Consider the following 19,553-nt stretch of genomic DNA (forward strand, 5'->3'; position numbering starts at 1 on the left):
ACTGTTATTATTTTTGAGTGATATCTGTCCAGACTTTTAAAAGGAGTTAGCAGCTGTTTCTTTGACTATATATTTTTTTAGTCTCAAGAAAATCTGAGGGTTTGACTCATGTTAAATCCTCTTTGCCGTATTGACTATTGATTATTTCAACTGTATTCTTTGAGATTTTTTGTTGTTGTTATTAGCTTCCCTAGGGATTAAAATATTAATCTTTATTTTTCACAATTCACTTAAAGTTAGCACTCACTTAATTTTAGTAAAATATATCATACCAGGAAAGCTCCATTTCATCTCTTCCCGTTCCTTTGTGTTATTGTCACATATAAAAAACTTTTGTATATATTATAAAACAATAATGTGTTAGAATTATAACTTTAAACAATCTTTTGATGTTAAATAAATTAAGAAAAAATTATACGTACTGTGGGGACAGAGCCCCAAAAAGCAGTTTCCAGGCTCTCGGCCTCACATAGAAAGGTGCTGGCTCAGGTAGTAAATGGCCATCGACTGTGATCAAATGGCCATCAGCTGTGGCTAGCTGGCCATCACCTGTAACCAGTGAGCCATTGGGCACTAATATAACTGCCGTGGCTAGGCTAGCAATAAAGGGGGGCTAGCAAGGAGATGGTGGCTGAGCCTGCAAGCGGCACAGTGAGGGTTGAGAAGTGTGTGGCTCCTGGTTCCTGTGTCTCCAACCCAGCCGCCAGCGAGAGTATAGTGGTGTGACTCCCCTACCTATGGCTCCGTGGGTGTTCCTTTTTGGCCTCACCATGTCCTGCGTTCTTATGTGGGGAGCAGGAGCAGCGACCCTGCAAGCCACCCCGCACGACAAATGGCGCAGCGAGCAGGGTCCCCTGCACGACACATACACACACATGTCTTTACATATTTATGGTGACTTTCATTCCTTCCTGTGGATATGAGTTACTGTTTGGTTTAATTTCCTTCATCCTGAAGGATTTACCTTGGTTTTTTTTGTTTGTTTCTTTTTTTGTTTTTGTTTTTGTTTTTCGTAAGTCAGGTCTGCAGTGAATTCTATCAATTTTTGTTTATCTAGGAATGTCTTTATTTTGCTTTTTTTTAGGATAATTTCACTAGACTATAGAATTCCTTTTTGTTGTTGTGGTTCAGTACTTTGAATATGCCATTCCTCTTTCTTGTGTCCTCCATTATTTCTTATGAGAAGTTAACCATTAATCACATTGTTATTCCTTCTATAAAATGAACTGTTTTCTCTTGCTGTTTTCAAGATTTTTTCTTTCCTTTGGCTTTCATGAATTTGAATATGATGTGTCTAGTAACATTTTCTTTTGTGTGTTGTATTTACTTGGTGTTCATTGACCTTCTTGGGTCTGGAAATAAATATTTTTCATTAAAATGGGAAGTTTTCAGCCATTGTATTTTAAATAATTTTCTGCCCCTTTCTCTGCCCTCCTTTCATAACTCCCAATAAACATATGTTGGAATTATTGAACTTGTCCTGTAGATTTCTGAAACTTTATTCTTTCTTTAAAATTTCTTATTTTTGTTCTTTGATTTAGACAATTTCTATTGATCTGCTTTCCAGTTCACTAAGTCTTCTATTATTTCAAATTTGCTGTTGAGTCTGCCTGGTGAATTTTTTATTTCAGCTATTATACTTTTCAAATCTAGAATTTCTCTTTGGTTCTTTCATCTGGGTTCTCAGGAGTCAATTTCTATTGACTGCTTTTGTTTCCCCCCTGAATATGAGTTGCAGTCTTCTGTTTCTTAGCATGTCTTGCAAAGTGGTATGAAAATAAAAATTTTAAATAACATACTATATAGCATCTGTGCATTCTGTTTTATTTTTCTAAGACTCATTTGTATTGTGGGATTTTGTTATTGTTTGTTTGTTTGTCTTAGTAACTTGTCTGGACTTAAAATACAGATTCTCTTTTCTGAAGCCAACTATGTATCTGCTCAGTTTTTTTTCCTCCTAAGCATTCCTGTTTTGGGCTCCCCCTCTGCTGCATAGTTAAGTGGTCAGCCAAAAATTTGAGCAGACACCTTAATTCTCTAAGACTTCCCCAGATGTTGCTGATTGAGGTATGTATATGTTGAAGAATATCTTCAAAGTTGTAGCCAATTCTGAAGTCTATCCTGACTTTCATTTCTCCTAGACACCGTGCATAGTTTAGCAGTCAGGCAGGGATCAGCTTATCTCAATGCCATTATGGCTTTCACCATTAAATCTGTGTCTGGCACATCATTGGTTCTAAGTGAGGACAAACGGGGACTATGAAGTTGTGGTCTTTTCCCATTCATTTTGAAATGAGGCCGCCACTTTTAGCCAGCAATGTATGGAATTTTCACACCCATCTTCCCGCACTTCTTGCCTCCCTCTGCCCCATATCAAGTCAGCCAGCTCTGGTTTTATTTATTTATTTATTTTTATTTTTCTATTATTTTTAATAGAGCTATAGGTTCTTTTTTTTTCTTTAACTTTTTTTTTTATTAGTTTCAGGTGCACAAAACAATGTAATAGTTAGACATTTATCATTTATATCCCTGACACAGTGACAACCCCCCTCCCCCCATCCACTACCCACTGACATCGCACACAGAGCCATTACATTTCCACTGTCTCTATTCCTAATGCTGTATTCTACTTCTTGTAAATATATATATATATATATATATATATATATATATATATATATATATATATAATTGTAGTTGACATTTATTATTATTGAGCTTCATCCTCAGGTATACAGTGCAGTGACCACCTCAGGGATGCTGCTGCTCTGGTTTTAAAGCTGTTGGTTTTTGCTGTCATTTTCAAGCCTGCCACCTACGGAACAACAAAATGAGAGGGAGATGAGAGCAGCTGAGGCCAGAAAACCGTGGACTACTGTCATTTCCACCTGAAACTGCAGCAATTTTCCAAGAATAAGCATTTGTTAATTTTCAGATGGTAGTTTTATGCATTTCCGCCTTTATATGTGCTTCATACTTGTTTCTTTGCAAAATGTAACTCTATTACCTCTTCATATCACTGTTAGGTCTCCCTCCTTTTGACTTTTAAAACAATACATGATGGATTTTTATAAAAATACCACCAGAAGATTCAATGGCTATTTCCTTAACATGATAATATACTTATATCTTTTTAAATATCTATTGTATCTTTATAATTAAATCTATATCTAATTATATACCTATACCTCTATGTCAAACCAAATCACCATAATGTTCAATATCAAAATACTGGAAATATTCCCAATAGGAATGACTTGTCACTTTTTTATGGGACAATCCTTCCTATTTTGTTCAATTCCTTGAGAATTTGCCTATTTTGATGTCTGTTTGAGGTCAGTTTTGGAAATTCATATTTTTCTAAGAAATGGTATCTTTCAGCCAGGTCTTCAAATATATTTGCCTGGAGTTAAACAAAGTACACTCTGTAATCCTGTCAGTTTCCTCTATACTTATAAGTCATTGTTTGCATTCTTAGTTCTTATTTTGTATATTTGTACTTTCTGAATTTTAACAAGATTTGGATAGCCAAAAATTTATCAATTTTAATATTGAGGTTTCAAAGAACTAGCTTTTAGATCTATTTACTAATTTGACTATTTTTTGGACTTATTTTATAGTTATATAACTTATCGAGTTGGATGTTCAATTCACTTAATTATTTTCTTATTAACAGTTTAAAGTTATAAAATTTTTTTCTGAGCCCTATCTAAACTGTAGCTCATAAAATGATAGTACAAATAAATATTTTATGTATGCCCTTTCATCAAATACACCAATTGTTAACATTTCCCCCCTCTTGCTTTACATTTATTATTTGCTTGCTCTCTCTTTCTTTCTGCACATGGATTTATAAATTGATTATAAATTACAGATATTATGCCCCTTTATCTCTAAGTGCTTTAGTGTGTATTTCTTAAAAACAATGACTTTCTATTCCATGACCACAGTACTATTGTCAAAATCAATAAATTTAACATTGATACAATACCGTTACCTAATTGACAGGCCATTTGCAAATTTTAACAATTATCCCAATAATGTCCTTTATATTTATTTTTTCCCCAAATCTTAGCATCAAATGCAGGATAACATGTTACTTTTACTTGTCATGCTTCTTTGGTCTGCTGTAATCTAGAACAGTTAGTTAGCATTTCTTTGTCTTTCTTGACCTGGATGTTTTTGAGGTCTATGAGCCAGTTATTTTGTAGTATGCCTCTTAGTTTGGACTTGTCTGATATTCCTCATGACTGATTAAAGTTTTGAATTTACCACAAGAATACTTGGAAAAAATACCACTCAGGCAGTATAGTAGGAGATATGTGATTTTAGTTTGTTCCATTCTTGATAACACTAACTTTGATATTTAATGTTATATCTGCTAGTTTTCCCTACCAAGAAATTTATATTTTCCTTTTAAATTAATAAATAACTTGTGAACTTTTATTCAAAGTTTGTAATTTTGAGGTAGGTAAATATCCTTTTGTTTTTTGGTCATTCAACACACCTATTAGCATCTATTGGCAATGTTTTCTGAATCAGTTATTAATTTGATAGTTTCAAAATGGTGGATTTTCTAACTCCTTCATTTCTTCCACATTTATTAGTTTGCAAAGTAAGAACGAATTTTCACTTTTCATTTAGTCATTCATTTATTTGTTTGTTGATTTATCAACATTGATTCATAGATTCTTATTTTTCTCTTTTCTATCTCCAAATTTTAAAAGTTAGATTTATTGAAGTATATTTTACATGCAGTAAAAATGAATCATTTTAATTTTTTTCTCAAAAAAGTTCCTTTGTGTCCTTTTGCAGTCAATCTCTTTCCCAACCTTTAGTCCCTAAACCTACTGAACTCATTTGGTCTCATTTTAATTCCAATTTCTGATTATTTTGTTGCTAATATAAAAATACAGTTAAGTTTTTGTATATTAATCTTATATTTTGAAACCCACTAAACTTGCTAATTAGTTCTAGCAGGGCTTTTTTTGTTTTGTTTTGTTTTTGTTTCTTGTGTTTTGTGGGGTTTTTTCTTTGCTTTTGCTTTTTAGATTCTATAGAATCATACCATTTGTGAGTAACAGTTTTACTTCTTTTTCAATTCAGATGTAGTTAATATTTCTTTTTCTTATCTTATTGCTTGAGCTTGAACCTCCAGTACAATGTTGAATAATACTGGAATTCAATTGAAAATATATACAGAGGGTGCCAAAAAAAAGTATACATATTTTAAGAAAGGAAAAAACTATTAAAATTATGCTGATGATAATCACTTTGAGCACCTCTTGTAATTGCTGAAGTCAAATGTGTCTTATATTCATCTTTTGTTATTGGTATATATTGAGTATTACAATTTTAATATAGTTTCCTTTCTTAAAATGTGTACATATGTTTTTGGCACCCTCTGTATATACCCTTCCTTGCTTTATGCCTGTATTAGGGAAAAATCATTCAGTAGTTGACAAGGATGATGCCCATAATCATTGATTAAGGATGATGTGAGGTGTATCTTTTTTGTAAGTATTCTTATTATGTTGAGGAAGTTCCCTTTTATTCCTAGTTTTCAATTTTTTAGCCAGGAATGCATGTTAGGATTTTGTCAAAAATCGTTTTTTCTCTATTGAAATGATCACATGGTTGTTTTTTGGTTTGGGGGATTTTTCAGTCGTTAATCTGGTTACTTAGGTTGATTTATTTTTTTAATGTTAAACTATCTTTGTATACCTGTGATAAATCCTACTTATTGATGATATATTATTATTTTAATATATTGCTGGATTAGGTTTGCTAAAATTTTGTTAAGAATTTTTCCATTTATGTTTCTGAGGAAAAATTTTTCTGCAGTTTTCTTGTAATATCTTTATCTAATTTTGTTATCAGGTTAATACTGACAGCTTCAACATCTAGTACTTATGGAGCATTTCACATGTAGCAGATACTGTTGTAAGTAATTTACATATATTTTTAAACTTTTACATTTGACATCACTTCAGGCTTTACAAAATATTGCAAGAATGGTACAAAGTATTCTAATATACCTTTAATTTTGATTCTTTAAATATTAACCATGTGTCACACTGGCTTTACTTTCTCTCTCTCTTTCTCTGAGTTTTTTCACTTTAAAGATTCATATCTTTCTTAAACTCTGGGGAATTTTCAAATATAGCTTCTTTTATTATATCCTCCATTCCATCATTTTAATACAATCTCTAGATAAATTTTATCCTTAGTTTTGTTTTATTATGAAAGAGCCAACTTGATATTAACTAGGATATTTCATGTATTATTTTAGGGTCAAGAAAATTGCCCTGATGAATCTAGTTAAAAATCTCAAAGTTAATTGCTCTTATTTACTCTTCTATACTCTGGAGAATAAGTATACTTAAAAAATTATGAAGTCCATGTGTGGCTGGACAGACAGTACCTTTCAAAATTCAGTTCATTCTCAGCACCCCTTACTCACATATTTATCACTCCAGATCCATTCTGTTCTTCACCCCTCTTTGATCCATGTGAGGCTGGACTGCAGCATGAGGGTTGCCTTTCTTTCTGACTTCAGGGCGTTTGACCATTACGGAAAATGGGTGGGCGAATGTAAGGCAGAGAAAACTAGGATGTTTTCCCCACAACTCTCTCCTTGCCTGGTCATAACTGGCTGAGAGGTTTTTGTTTTTTGTTTCTTAAACTGAAGTCCATAGTTCCTGTCAGACAGCCCTTTTTTATAGCTATTTATCTCACTGGGTTCCAGTGACCGATGCTCCTCTGCTACTTTCAAGCCTAGGAGTTGTCAGGGGCTTCCTCTGCTGTTAACCTGAAAGTGCATCATTATCCCTGTTTTTCCTGTTAGTTCTTCCCATTAGTTCTGCCTGCACCTCTGTAAATAGTCCCTCATTAAACTCACTCAACTACCCCTTTTGAATGTTGCATCTGTTTCTAGCCAGGACCCTGATAGTTGCCTCACTTCTTGGTGTTCTTGTTCCCACTCTATGTTCCTAGTCTCTAGAGTTCTTCAATTAGAGTTTCCTTCTTCTAGAAATGTCTTGGCCCCAAATCTCTTAATCTACTGTATGTCTTATTTGATGGAGAATTCGCTAGAATTAGTATCACTGTGTAAGCTATTCTGAGGATGCTGACTGTGGTACCTGTCCTGGGACATTATAATCTCAAGCAAAACATCTCTAGAGATGGAAATTCATACATACGTGGTAAAGTTAATATTATCTGTGGTGTCCCTCAAGTAAGTCAGGCCGTGAATGTGGTAGGAGAAAAGAGACAGTTCAACAGGAAGAAAAACTTGTTTGATTCAGTGTTTCCTAAACAGAAGTCCTGCAAAATGCTTTTTAAAAAAATGAAGCAATGTTTCTCTTGTACAATAATTTTTGGAAATACTGTATAACACATCCTTCTCTCGAGAAAAGAAATTGCATATCAGTTCACTAAAGCTACGAATAGTCCTAAAGTAAATATACTGGTTTTATTTTGTTTACGCCAGTTGTGTTTCAAATAACACAATTTCTCAGAATTCTTTGACTTCGCTAATAATAGCACTCCCTCTAGGACATCACATAGAAATCTGTGTAATGGGCCAATTCTCTTCTAGGAAATTTGGATACTTAAGTCTTTCATGCGTAGGGAAATAGACTGTACCTGCTATTAGCCATTTCTCTCTCGTGTTTTTGAATTTTTATGATCTACTCTATTATTTTAGTGTTGATTTTTTAGGAATTTTGATTCTGTAAGGCTGTAAGTGTAATAAAAAGATCTCTAAATCTCATGCCAAATCCATGCACTGTTCTACTGCTTTTAACTTTTCCATCTGAATAATTATGTTTTCTGTGGGGTCTTACACTGTAAACACAATGAAAATATGAATCATCAGTATAGTCTAACCAGATGCAATTGTAACACCATAATTAATTTTGAATAATTTCACCTTTTAACACAGTATAATTGGAAGCACAGGGGCCCTCCTTCTGTCTTTTATAAAGTTGTTTATTTTGTACTAGCTTCAGTCTTACTAAAGAATGATTCAACAGAAGAAAGAAAAGTCACTCAGATAGACCCTGTTTCTATAAAACAAAAGTATTCTAAAGAACCTTTAAAATAAAGAAGCATCTTTTGTTTCATCTATAAAAGTCACGCATGTTATTGTAAATAATTTAAACAATAGATAAGTGTATAAAATGTAAAGTCAAAGTTCCAGGTAATCACTTGCTAATAACTACTCTTTACAGTTTGGAGCCCCTTGGATTTAAAATAAATAGAAAATATGTATGTGTGTGTGTGTATTGTGTGTGTGTGTGTATGTGTGTGTAATATATACATTTGAATGTGTGTATATCTGTATCTATGTATATAGCCATATAGATATACACAGAGATATAAATAAATTCACTATAGTGATATAGATTAATTATAAAAATAATAGATGACCATAATATAGGGGATTTGAAAACTGGGCCTCTTTTTATACTCTATGACCCATTTTTCTGAGTGTGGAAGCTGTGAATGGCAGCTGCCATTCTGATATGTTTTTCATTTTCTTTTGGCAACAAAACCTCAATTTTGTTGGCCTTAAAATTCCCATTTCTTGACAGGTGCCCATTAAAACGACATAACTTCTCCCAAAATATCCTACAGCATTTTTAACTGCTTCCAGTTTGTCAGTACAGTTCTGCTTAGTCTAGCTATCTTCCAAACTTCATTTTGATAACCCATATCATTAAAAAGTACCACAGAAGCCTCATGTTTATTTATCATTTGAACATGGTTCATGAAGCCATTATTCAAATCTCTGAATACACTCGCTAATGTATTTCATCACAAACATATATTCATAGACTTTTTTGTATTCTGATAACGTCTCCATGTGCTCAGCCATCTATATTTAATGAAAAGCTATCATTTTTTTTCCTGGAAAATTTCAAACATCTGTGAAACTATCTAATGCACAAAAATATTATAATAATTGGAAATTGTGAAGTAGTTTGGATTTATCAGCCTAAGTTTTACTGTTTTGGAGATACCAATCATGTACCATGTTCATTAATTCTTTTAAGCCATTAGATAATCACTCAATGTGGACCACAGGCTGCCTTATTGACCTGCAAAGGGAAGATATATCCTTTCTTGGTCGCTGTCTCCTCTGCTCTTGCCTTCCCCAGGTCTCTGCAGATTTGTATGTACAAGGGTCGCAGACTTTATAAGGGAAGTAAAAGGGAAGCACTTAGGCAGCTTTGGGAACCATCGCAACTGATGGGTTTAGTTTGAGTCTCTGTCCCTGTTGGGCTGTCCTGAGAGGTATACCTACCTCCTGGGCTAACCACAGAATTCCTGCATTTTTACCTGCATCATTTTTAGCAAGTCTGACCTTCTCTACATCCAAAGCCAGCTACTTAATACCCTTATTGTTTCTGGATTTGTGCTTTATGGGACAGCTAGGGTGGGGGTATCCTCATTCCTTCTTTTTTCCATCCTATGCACTGTTATTGTTCTAACAAGGGGGTGCTTGCCCCTAAATTTCCAATCCCAAGACCCCTTTTCTCTCCCATGTCCTCTGTATGTCTCAGTTGATATCAATGGCCACCTACTGTGTCCATGTTCCAAGCCCCCACTTTGGTAATCAATGCATTCCCTTTTAAGCCTGGGACTCCTATCCTCCTTGCCAGTTATCCTATTTCAGGACCAAATCTCAGCTCTTCAAGGCTGCCCCACAGCTGGGCCCTCTCTTCATGAACTGATGAGGTCTCAGGTGTTCAAAACTACCTGAAGTCTGGGATTCAGCGTTTCAGCAATCCCCATTCCTGTGTTATACTTAATTCTTGGATGGATCCTTCTGATTCTTTGTTGTGCTTTGCTCCCTACAGGTCCCTGAGACTTCTGTTCCTGTGAGCTCTTAGTCTGTGGGCATCTAGGCCGGCTTCACATAACCTGTTACCCTGCTAATGGCTGGCAGCTGAACAAAAAGTTCTCTGGCCAAACAGCTTTAGAAAAATCTCTGTTAAAATGGTTATTCCGGGTTTTCTTTTGTAAGACTTACCTAAGCCTTTAATATATTTGCATTCACAAAAGTCAAAATAATCGTTTCCCCAAATATATCTGTTGAAGGAAATTTGTTTTCTGAGAGTTTCTTAAAGACCTGGAGTTCTACAGAACATATTTTGAAGATGCTTTTTTAGAAGATTAGACTAGGAAATCTCCATGGTCTCTTTCAGTTTTACAGATTCTGATTCAATGACTCACAAGAAATATTTTTTGGGGAAAGTGATTGAAGTAGAAAAATCTTAGTGTTTAGTTAACTCTGTCTGAAGAGTAAAGAAGCCCTGCATTTTGGTTACTGGGAGTTGTTTTCTGTAATGAAGCAAGGATAAAGCAGAAGATAAACATTCTTTTATTTATTCAATCATTGTGAGACTGCTTATTGAGACCTACAGTGTGCCAGGCATTATTCCAGAAGCTGGAATTTTAATGATGGATAAGATGAAAACTCTCCCTGCCCTCAAGAATTTTAGAAAAATTAGCTAGAGTAAACTATCCTGCAAGCCATCTAATATCTTTGCTCTGAGTCTGTGCATCAAAAGTCTCATTTTAAAATTTCCCTTAAATTTTAATTACGTTTCCTTTTGTAATAATCTGGATTCAGTTTTGTCATTCTTCTATAATTAAAAAAAGTTGGTGGGCTACAAAAGCAAATATGCACAGGCACACAATATGTAACAGACATACGTACACAGAAACACATGCAAACCATATACGTAGACACTACAGAGACAATCTTTATCTGACTAATGTTAAAAATAAAACACTACAATTGATATATATATGTATGTATGTATGTATGTGTGTGTGTGTATATATATATTCTCACAGAATTGTATTAAAATAACCAGGATGGTGCTTGTGAAAATGCAGATTCCTGGGCTCTACTTCAAATACTGCGGTTCCCAAGGGCTCGGGAATATCCGTGGTAAATTAGTGCTGCATAGCATACTTATGCACACTAACATTTAAAAACTCCTGATTATTGAGACTCTGGGATGGGGATTGAGATGAGAGCCTGAGCTTGCTGCCAAGTGGGCCTAGATTGACCAGAGGGACTCACATTGGCTGAAGTGAGGATGGCGGGAAAGAAAGCAGGCACCCAATCTCCACTGGGATAATGTAGAGAAGGTACTTGATATATAGTAGCAGTCAAAAGTGTTAATTCCCTTTCTTCTGTCACACCTCAAAGAAAACACAACCAACAACTGAGCACAGCTGGGGGCTTCTCACTGTTTCCTCCTGTTTAATATATTTTGCTCTATTTCCGTATGAACTCACTTGTGAAGAGATGCCTGGATTTTCTCTAGAAAGACTGGAGAACCTGTTTAATCTAATTCATACCTTGATTTCATTATTTATTTTTAAATTAGATTCAGGTATCGATAAAAATTCAAATAGCAGAGTACGGAAGATCGTGGGATTTTTTTCTTCTCACGTTACACAAAAATGTAAGAGCCTACTGGTTTCAGATCAAAACTTTCGAAGCCTCCATCACCACATTTCCTGTTTGCAACTGAACAAAGTACACACAAAGGATTTTAAGAAACAAGAGAGAAAAAAACTGAGGTACCGATAAAGACAAGTTTTACTTTCACACTGCTTCTAATATAACAGCAACATTACATAGAAACAAAAGTTTGTAGGAACATTTTTAATCCATGCATCTGCCTATGGCTATGTAAGGATTTCTCTGAGAAGAGAAGTATGTCAGGTAAGTGGCATTTTATATTCTTTTGTTCCATTCCTATGGCTAAAATTTCACTTAATAATTTCCACGTCTCCAACAAAGACACTTAAGGTTTAGAAAGAAAATTAATTTACACATTATTTTTGTAAACTGAGGTAACCTTTAGTATAATTTAAACATTTTGAACTATTAATGAGCATAAATTATTATTTTCTCTTAAAAAATTGGGAAGTGTAAAAAAGAAAGTTGGGAAGTGTTTTATAATATAAACCTAGTTGTAACTATTCAGTAAGTGTTTTTTAATAACGATGCCATTTTAAGTACTTGTTACATTTAAATAAATTTTCATTGACCACACATATTCCGCTTCAGTTTAGTTTAGTTTAAAAGCAGGTTAGGAGTAACGACATTCTAATTCTTTAAAGTTTAGGAACTATGTTATCTTCCCAGGAATCAATCTGATTGTCAACATTCAGAGAGATGACAATTTTGCAAAAGCCAGTGAAAATACCATCACTTATGGAATGGACTTTGAGGGTTGAAGCTATGTCTGTTCCACGTTGATGGTTCATTCTTCTTTTATTCTACGTATTTTTTTTATTTAATAAAAATCTTTTTGTGGTAAGAGAAAAACATGCATATTTATTAAGGGTGAAAACTGTGAAATATAAATGAAAAGAAACAAATTACACGACATATTACATTGTATTTTCTTTCAACTTTTATTTCTATACATTTTACATGGTTTGTTTTTAATAACTGAAATAATAGTGTACATAAGATCATAATCCAGCTTTTTCACAAACATTATAACATAACCATTTCCCTTTTTATAATAACTTCTGCCTAATTATTGTAAATGAATGCACAAAATGACATCTATTGGGTTAATTATAGTTTACTTAGTTACTTGTTTATTGCTGAACATTTATGTTGTATCACGTTTTTTTATATTTTAAATGACAGAAAGATGAACATCTCTACAGCTTTTTCTATATTAAGCGTTATTTTCTTTAAAAAGATTTCTAGAATTGGAATTACTGAGTAAGAAGTTAACATTTTAAGTCTCATTATTACCAAATTGCTTTTCCAAGAGTGATGCCAATTTACTCTCATCCTAAATAGTGTTTCTCCTTAACAGGCTGGTTTCATTTTTTAAAAATCTCTACTAAGAAAAAGCACACATGTTAACCCATTGTTTAATGTGGATTACTTTGTTTATAATGAGGTTGAACATTTTCACATGGATTTTTAAACTGTTTATAATTCTATCATTTTGAATTGTCTGATCATATCTTTTGCTTACTTATTGTGCTTATAGTACGTACTTTTAATATAAATTTGTATGAACCATTTATAGTGTAAAGATGTATAATTTCTGTGAATTTGCTTCCCACTATTTGTTTGCTGGATTATAAAATCAATTGATTGTATTCATCACACAGGGAGCATAAGGTGACATATGGTTTTCATACCTCTCTTTATCTTTTCCAGGGTTTATAGATTAGCAAAGAACAAAAACAATTGTTCCAGTTTTGCTAGTGTTCTTCAAGAAAGGGACATAGTGATACTATAAACAATTACCATGAGCTGATGGCAGTGAACATGACATTCAACTATTACCAGGATTAATTAATTCTAATTTTATAAGGGATACGGTAAAATTTCCTCCATAGCATTTTGTAGTTTAGATTTTCCCTCCAGGTATAATACAGGAGCTCTTCCATTGTCAGTTAAGACTTTCTACAATTCCACAGAAGACATAAAAATGTAAAGTATTTGCCGTGATAGCCTCATAGATTTTAAAAGAAACAACAACAAAAACATAAACAAAAAAAACTTAATGTGAAATAAGACAGATGATAGAATATTTTACATTTAGATAAGTGAAGTACAAAAGAAAATGTGTGAACACAACAAAAAAGTGAAATTATTGCTAGTTACTTAAAGCAACGTATGAAAAGAAAAACCCAAAACTTCCCTTTTCGCCTACCTGTATGCCTTGTAGTCACCACATCGATAAATACGCTGGTATCATAATTCGTACTATGTTTCTGCATTCCCATAAAATCAATATTAGCTGAGTCAGGTGGTGAAAGCAGCTCCTTTGGGCTACCATTAATTTAGTTTAAACAATAATTCACAATATAGTTACATTGCTATTTTTCTAAAAAAGAATTTGCATTGTCTTTACTCAGTTTTCCCTTGAGCCTCAGTCACATTTTTGAGAACAATGAAAGCCTTTCTTTTAGAAACTAGGTAGGACTAATTTATGAATTATATTTTAAACTCAGATATTCTTTATGTTAATGATAGGGCAAAGATGATGTTTCATCATTTAATTGAGATAATGTTTGACATTGATTTTAAGGAAGGTCAATCCAGGAAAGATTTTCACTTAAAGGTCATAGCTGGGAAATAAATGTCCACGAATTTCAAGGTAATAATAAATATCATTGGTCAATTTCCTAGGCATTTTTTATTTCATTTCATTTTCTCAGCGTTCCTGAATTTAAAGGAGAGAAAAAATTAACAGACCTTCTTAAGACATTAGAAAAGCATAGTAATTAAAGTATTTTGTTGGATGAAAGTTTCCACATTCCCCTGTCATGTTCAGGTTTTACCAAGATGCTTCTCCAATAAGATACAGATGGAGTAGCTAAATAAGATGAAGAGAGATTCGTCTACACGGGAATTTTGGTATTACTTCAAGCCCAATAGGATTTCTGAGGTTTACCAATCCCAATTAAAGATAAATTATAAAAGTGACATGCAGGAATCGTAACATACTGTCTTAAAAATCTATCCTCCACCTCATTCCGATATGTATGCTTTCCTCAATTAAATTTAGTAAAAACTTTTTAGTAAAAAATTGGTTAAGAACAATCATGATGCGATAGAAATGGGGAAACTTGATGTCACACAGATGGGCATCTGAACTTTAGTTTTACAAGTGGCTTAGGGAGTGATGTTCAGTGATTTGCAGAAAGTCACACAATTAATGGGTGATATACTTATTCCCCTTCTCCACACAGTTTGAGATAGACATTCCAATGCTGTTGTCCCTCTTCCCATCACAGCCCCTCTCTGACATACACCATCCACTTCTCAAATAACCCTGTTTCTAATAGACACTCATTTAAGGTTGACAGGTTTCAAGTTTTGCATTAAAAACAATTACCTTATCTGTTAGAAAGCCTGGGACTGGGTTTGAGAATCCCTTCCGGTGTGCCTATCTAGGACTGTAATGCCTCCTAGTGAGGGGGTAATGAGGATGGATAGTGGGGGGGGGGGTGGCTGTGTGGATAGTGACAACGTGCCACATCCAAAGAGTCAAGAATGTGCCTAGTTCGGCACTAAAGCGTCACCACAGTAAAAAAAACTCACAAGTAGAATCCATAGGGATTCTTACAGCAGAATGTTTTCTTTGAACTTTCTGGGGTGCTTAAAATATACACATTTGTGGAATGCAAAGAAGAGACAGTCACTGCTCTGACAGAGTTTACAAGCCAAGGAAGAGACACCGTCAAGCGAAGCCATATACTTTACACTATTAACTCATATACTTGTCTCAATTACAGACTCCCTAAAGGAGAAACAATTAAGGCATTGTATTTATTGCTTTTCTATTGTTAAATGTTTAAGAAAAGGTTTCTGTAAGAATCCAACCCTCCAGAAGAAAGACATTGCATTTGCTTAGCTGAGTTTCCTTCCTTCCAGAGCACATGTAACTGTGAATTTTAAATACAGTGCCTGTCAAGTACCGTTGGCTTTAAGGGCGTTGGAGGTCCTTATAATTAAAGCCACTACGATTAGCCCCTGGTAGTTGAAAGCTAGATAGAAATTTAAACCATGGTTTTCCTAGCTGTCAATGCCTCACTAATAACTTCTTGAGGCCTTCGGCTTTTTTAACAGTGTAAATAGCTAAATTCAAATTGTCTGGGAGTTCTTTTAAAATTGATAAAAAGCTATGCAAATGAAAGTAACTATAATTAATGAATAATGCTACCAAAGATTACATTTGTTGGGCAACGATTTTTGAGTACTTTATGCATTCAATATTATAAGAGGTACAGTCTTTACTGAATAGATATCCACATGGATCAGGAGATATTCATATTGCATATGGAAAATAATTGGATAAGGGAGATATGAAGTGAGTAGTGTGTGTGTGTGTGTGTGTGTGTGTGTGTGTGAGAGAGAGAGAGAGAGAGAGAGAGAGAGAGAGAGAGAGAGAGAGAGAGAGAACATTTATACAGATCTGCCATTCAAGTTCAAAATCTTCACTATTTAGCTACTCAATATGTTCTCTTCTTGTCTGTTGTGTTTGGTTTTTCAAAATGGAGGCATTTATTGTTGGCAAAGTTATGAATGCTATCAGAAACATCATGAAATACAAGGCTTCTAAATGAAAATCTTCCTATGTAAAACTCAGATCACATTAGAAAAGGAAAAAGTCTTAGAAAACAAAAGGGTTAGATATGAATATAGATAGGCTCCTAACATCAGAGGAAAACTAGAGACCAGGCTAACCCAACTTCACACATTAGAATTTAGCCTGTGTTTTAAAAGACTTCCAATTGGTTATATAAAACCAATTTACTCTTACAGTAAATGACAAAACCCAACCCTAGAGAGAGAGATAGTGTGGTCCAAGTTCTTGCCTTAGCATAGCTGACATATTTCATGAAAAATATATTTAAGGTCTTTCCTTAAAGCTTTTATATAAAATGAAGGCCTGTGATATAGATTTAGCTGTTTCTTTGTAGCTACGAGAAAAATTATCTTCTTGTAGCAATTAATGGACTAATACAACTTTTTTAGTGCTTCCTTTAATTAAAAAGATGAAAGGGAAACTTCTAACTAAAATATAATTTTGGTACAAATGATAGGGTAATTTACAGCTGAAAATCAGTGCATTTTTTAAAAATAGGATTAGGGTTTTCTGCTTACTGCCTTGTAGTACCTTGGTTTTCAAACGTCTCCGTTGACGAACATTTTGGTTTATGAACGCCGTAAACTCAGAAGTAAATGCTTTGGTTTTCGAACATGCCTCAGACGTGGAACATGTCACGCGGCTTCCGCTGAGTGTAAGATCCTGAGGCCTAGTTGTCGGCTGTTTTCTAACATTTCAGAACTCGAACGGTCTTCCGGAACGGATTACGTTCGAAAACCAAGGTACCACTGTATGCTTTTTTATACTGTGCTATATTTTATTTACCTAAACCACAACTATTTATTGAGTATATATTAAATACTAGATGCTGTGAGAAATGGAAAGAAATAAAAAACACTAAGTAGGAAGAAGTATGATTTTATAAGTCTTCTCAAATATGATAAATTTTAAAGACTTCTTATTATTTTCTGTGTATTTATTTAATCTCTTACTCTTCCATCAGAAAGACAGGTATTCAAAATACACAGAACAGTATAAATAATAACCAAATAAATCAAGACAAAGGGAAAATAAGGACCAAAGGATACAATCAGTTCACAAAAATGAATATCATATACTCCTACAGATATAAGGTAGATTGTGTTTCAAATGATACACAAATACAGACAGATAACCAATGGCAATATTTACATGAACTATAAGAGTAAAAATGTGTCGGTTTTTAAGGCGATCCCTAGCTTTTTATACCTGAGACACCAAATGATGTATTAAACAATATCTTTTAATCCATAGCATCCCTATAATCAATGAATTCAATGGCAAGTTTCTTACAGTTGGTTCCATTTTTCTTAAAATGGGATCTATTTTGGCTTAATAGCAAAAGTAGAAAATGGAAGAGAACAAAAAGAGCAACAGGGAATTTCCACTTTTATTTTATGACTACCAGTTGAAGTTCAGTTATCTGTTGCCATTTTGGGGCAGGTGATCAGCTGAGATGGAAGCAAGTTTGATAATCTCTTAAGAAATCTTGGGAACAAAACTAGGACATGTCCCAGTATAGAAAGTCATTGAAACCCATTTTTATCTCCATTCAAAGGTAGATCCAGGAAAAACTTATAGATAGGTTCAAAATTTCCTTCCAAAATCAGTTTTGTATTGTGTTATCATGTGTATGAGTGAATGATCAAGGTCCCAAGGCATATGTCATAGAAATTTGATGCAATAATTCTAGCCTGGACTATTCCTAAAACAAGGCTACAAGTCACCCAATTTAACCAAAGGTAAACTATTAATATATCCATTAAATGTTTAATTGTAAGCAATGCAACTGTCTGGTCAACACTATAGTAATAAATTAGCTGTGAAATGTGTTCTTAGGTAAGTTATACTATACTATACTATACTATGGTATATATTGCTAGGCTGAAAAAAATGGACCTCTGCCAAAAACAGTAGTTTGAATTTTAAGTAACTACCCTTCAACTATTCTTTCTTTAATAATAATTAGACAGAACAACTATTTCATGAGGCTACTCTTCTTTGATGAAGGTAGAATCATATCAGCATATAGAAAAACATCAATTTTTCTGTTCTCATAGTTCGACGGTATGTATTTATAAGTAAAAATAAGCACAGTAGGTCTTTAAGGTAAAAGTTAAAGAAGAGAATGGAAGCACATCCCATTTTATGCTTCTGAAAATTATTGTGTGGTCTGTGAGGAGACTGTTGCTACCCACCCTGATTCATGTTATTAACACCCCAATTTTATAGAAGCATATGTTTCCTAAGGTTGTGGTTGGGCTCATATAGCTCACCTCAACTAGTGGTATTTCCTAAATTCCATTCCCAGAGCTTTCACTGATACTAATTAAACTACCCAAACACTGATGTTTGAATAAGAAAATAAAGTTTTCATTTATAGTCTTGACCATCCCCCGTAAATCTAATCATATAGCTAGCTGTTAGCGCCAACTTTCATATGTAAAGTCTCCTGGGAAACAAACTAATTCTCCACATGTTTTTTGGTAAATATAGATTCAGGACAAAGAGAATTAGGATGTTGTTAATGAGTACTTTCACCAAAACGACAGTGGCCTAATGAGTTACTCTTCTCGCACAGGATCTATTTCTCAGCTACTGGAAGGTAGGTCTTGTCTCAATAGTACTAGAGACAAATGTAATAGACTCTTCAATGAGTCTCTCCTGGGTTGCAGATGTTTGGAGACATCATACTTGATCATAACTTTTCTGTTGGCCCTCGTCATTACATTACCCTTCTTCACCCCACTTTTCATTTATTTAGTAAGTTGACAAATGTTTAGTGAGCACCTACTGTGTGCTAAGTAAGTTGCAGAAATAATAGTAAAAGTCTTACTACTAGTAAGATAATAATAATAATGATAAGAAGGAGAAGAAGAAGAAGAAGAAGAAGAAGAAGAAGAAGAAGAAGAAGAAGAAGAAGAAACACTATCTACAAATCTCATTATACGTCTTAATTCATTTAATCCCCATATGAGGCATGAAGATGAAGATAAATATGACATTCTTTCTGTCCTTTGGAAAGCTGACAGTCTACTGAGGAGAGATACACATAAATGAATACGTCAATATTTGTTGAAATGTAGGGGGATATATCAGAGGTCATTTGATGGGAGGACAGGAAGCATTGAGTTAATGTTTCAAATTAAAGGTAATCTTGAAGGATGAGTAGGAGTTCATCAGATGGGTAAGGAGAAAGTTATTTCAGGCAAAGGGGCAAACATGCAGAGACATGAAGACATAAAATGGTAAGTATAATATCCACTGAAAATTATAAGTACTTCATAATGATTGGAGCATGGTGTGTTGTTGGGTGGGTATAGCAGATAAGTACTAAAAGAGGCAGAAAACCTAACATAACATTTTGTGAAAATAGTTCTGGTAAGGAAA

At 34.0% G+C, this 19,553-nt stretch overlaps 1 protein-coding gene across 2 annotated transcripts in view; it reads left to right on the plus strand.

Moving 5' to 3' along the window:
- The first annotated feature begins 11,587 nt into the window (after positions 1-11,587).
- Positions 11,588-19,553, plus strand: part of LOC117038133 (T-cell receptor-associated transmembrane adapter 1) — a 33,447-nt gene continuing 25,481 nt past the window's right edge. For both annotated transcript variants that reach the window (XM_033134804.1, XM_033134812.1), the window contains exon 1: positions 11,588-11,752. In XM_033134804.1, coding sequence (XP_032990695.1) covers positions 11,746-11,752 — 7 coding nt within the window. In that variant the 5' untranslated portion in view covers positions 11,588-11,745. The remainder of the gene's footprint in view (positions 11,753-19,553) is intronic.

This window comes from Rhinolophus ferrumequinum, chromosome 2 (genome assembly GCF_004115265.2).
Source record: "Rhinolophus ferrumequinum isolate MPI-CBG mRhiFer1 chromosome 2, mRhiFer1_v1.p, whole genome shotgun sequence".
In the NCBI taxonomy this organism is placed as follows: domain Eukaryota; kingdom Metazoa; phylum Chordata; class Mammalia; order Chiroptera; family Rhinolophidae; genus Rhinolophus; species Rhinolophus ferrumequinum.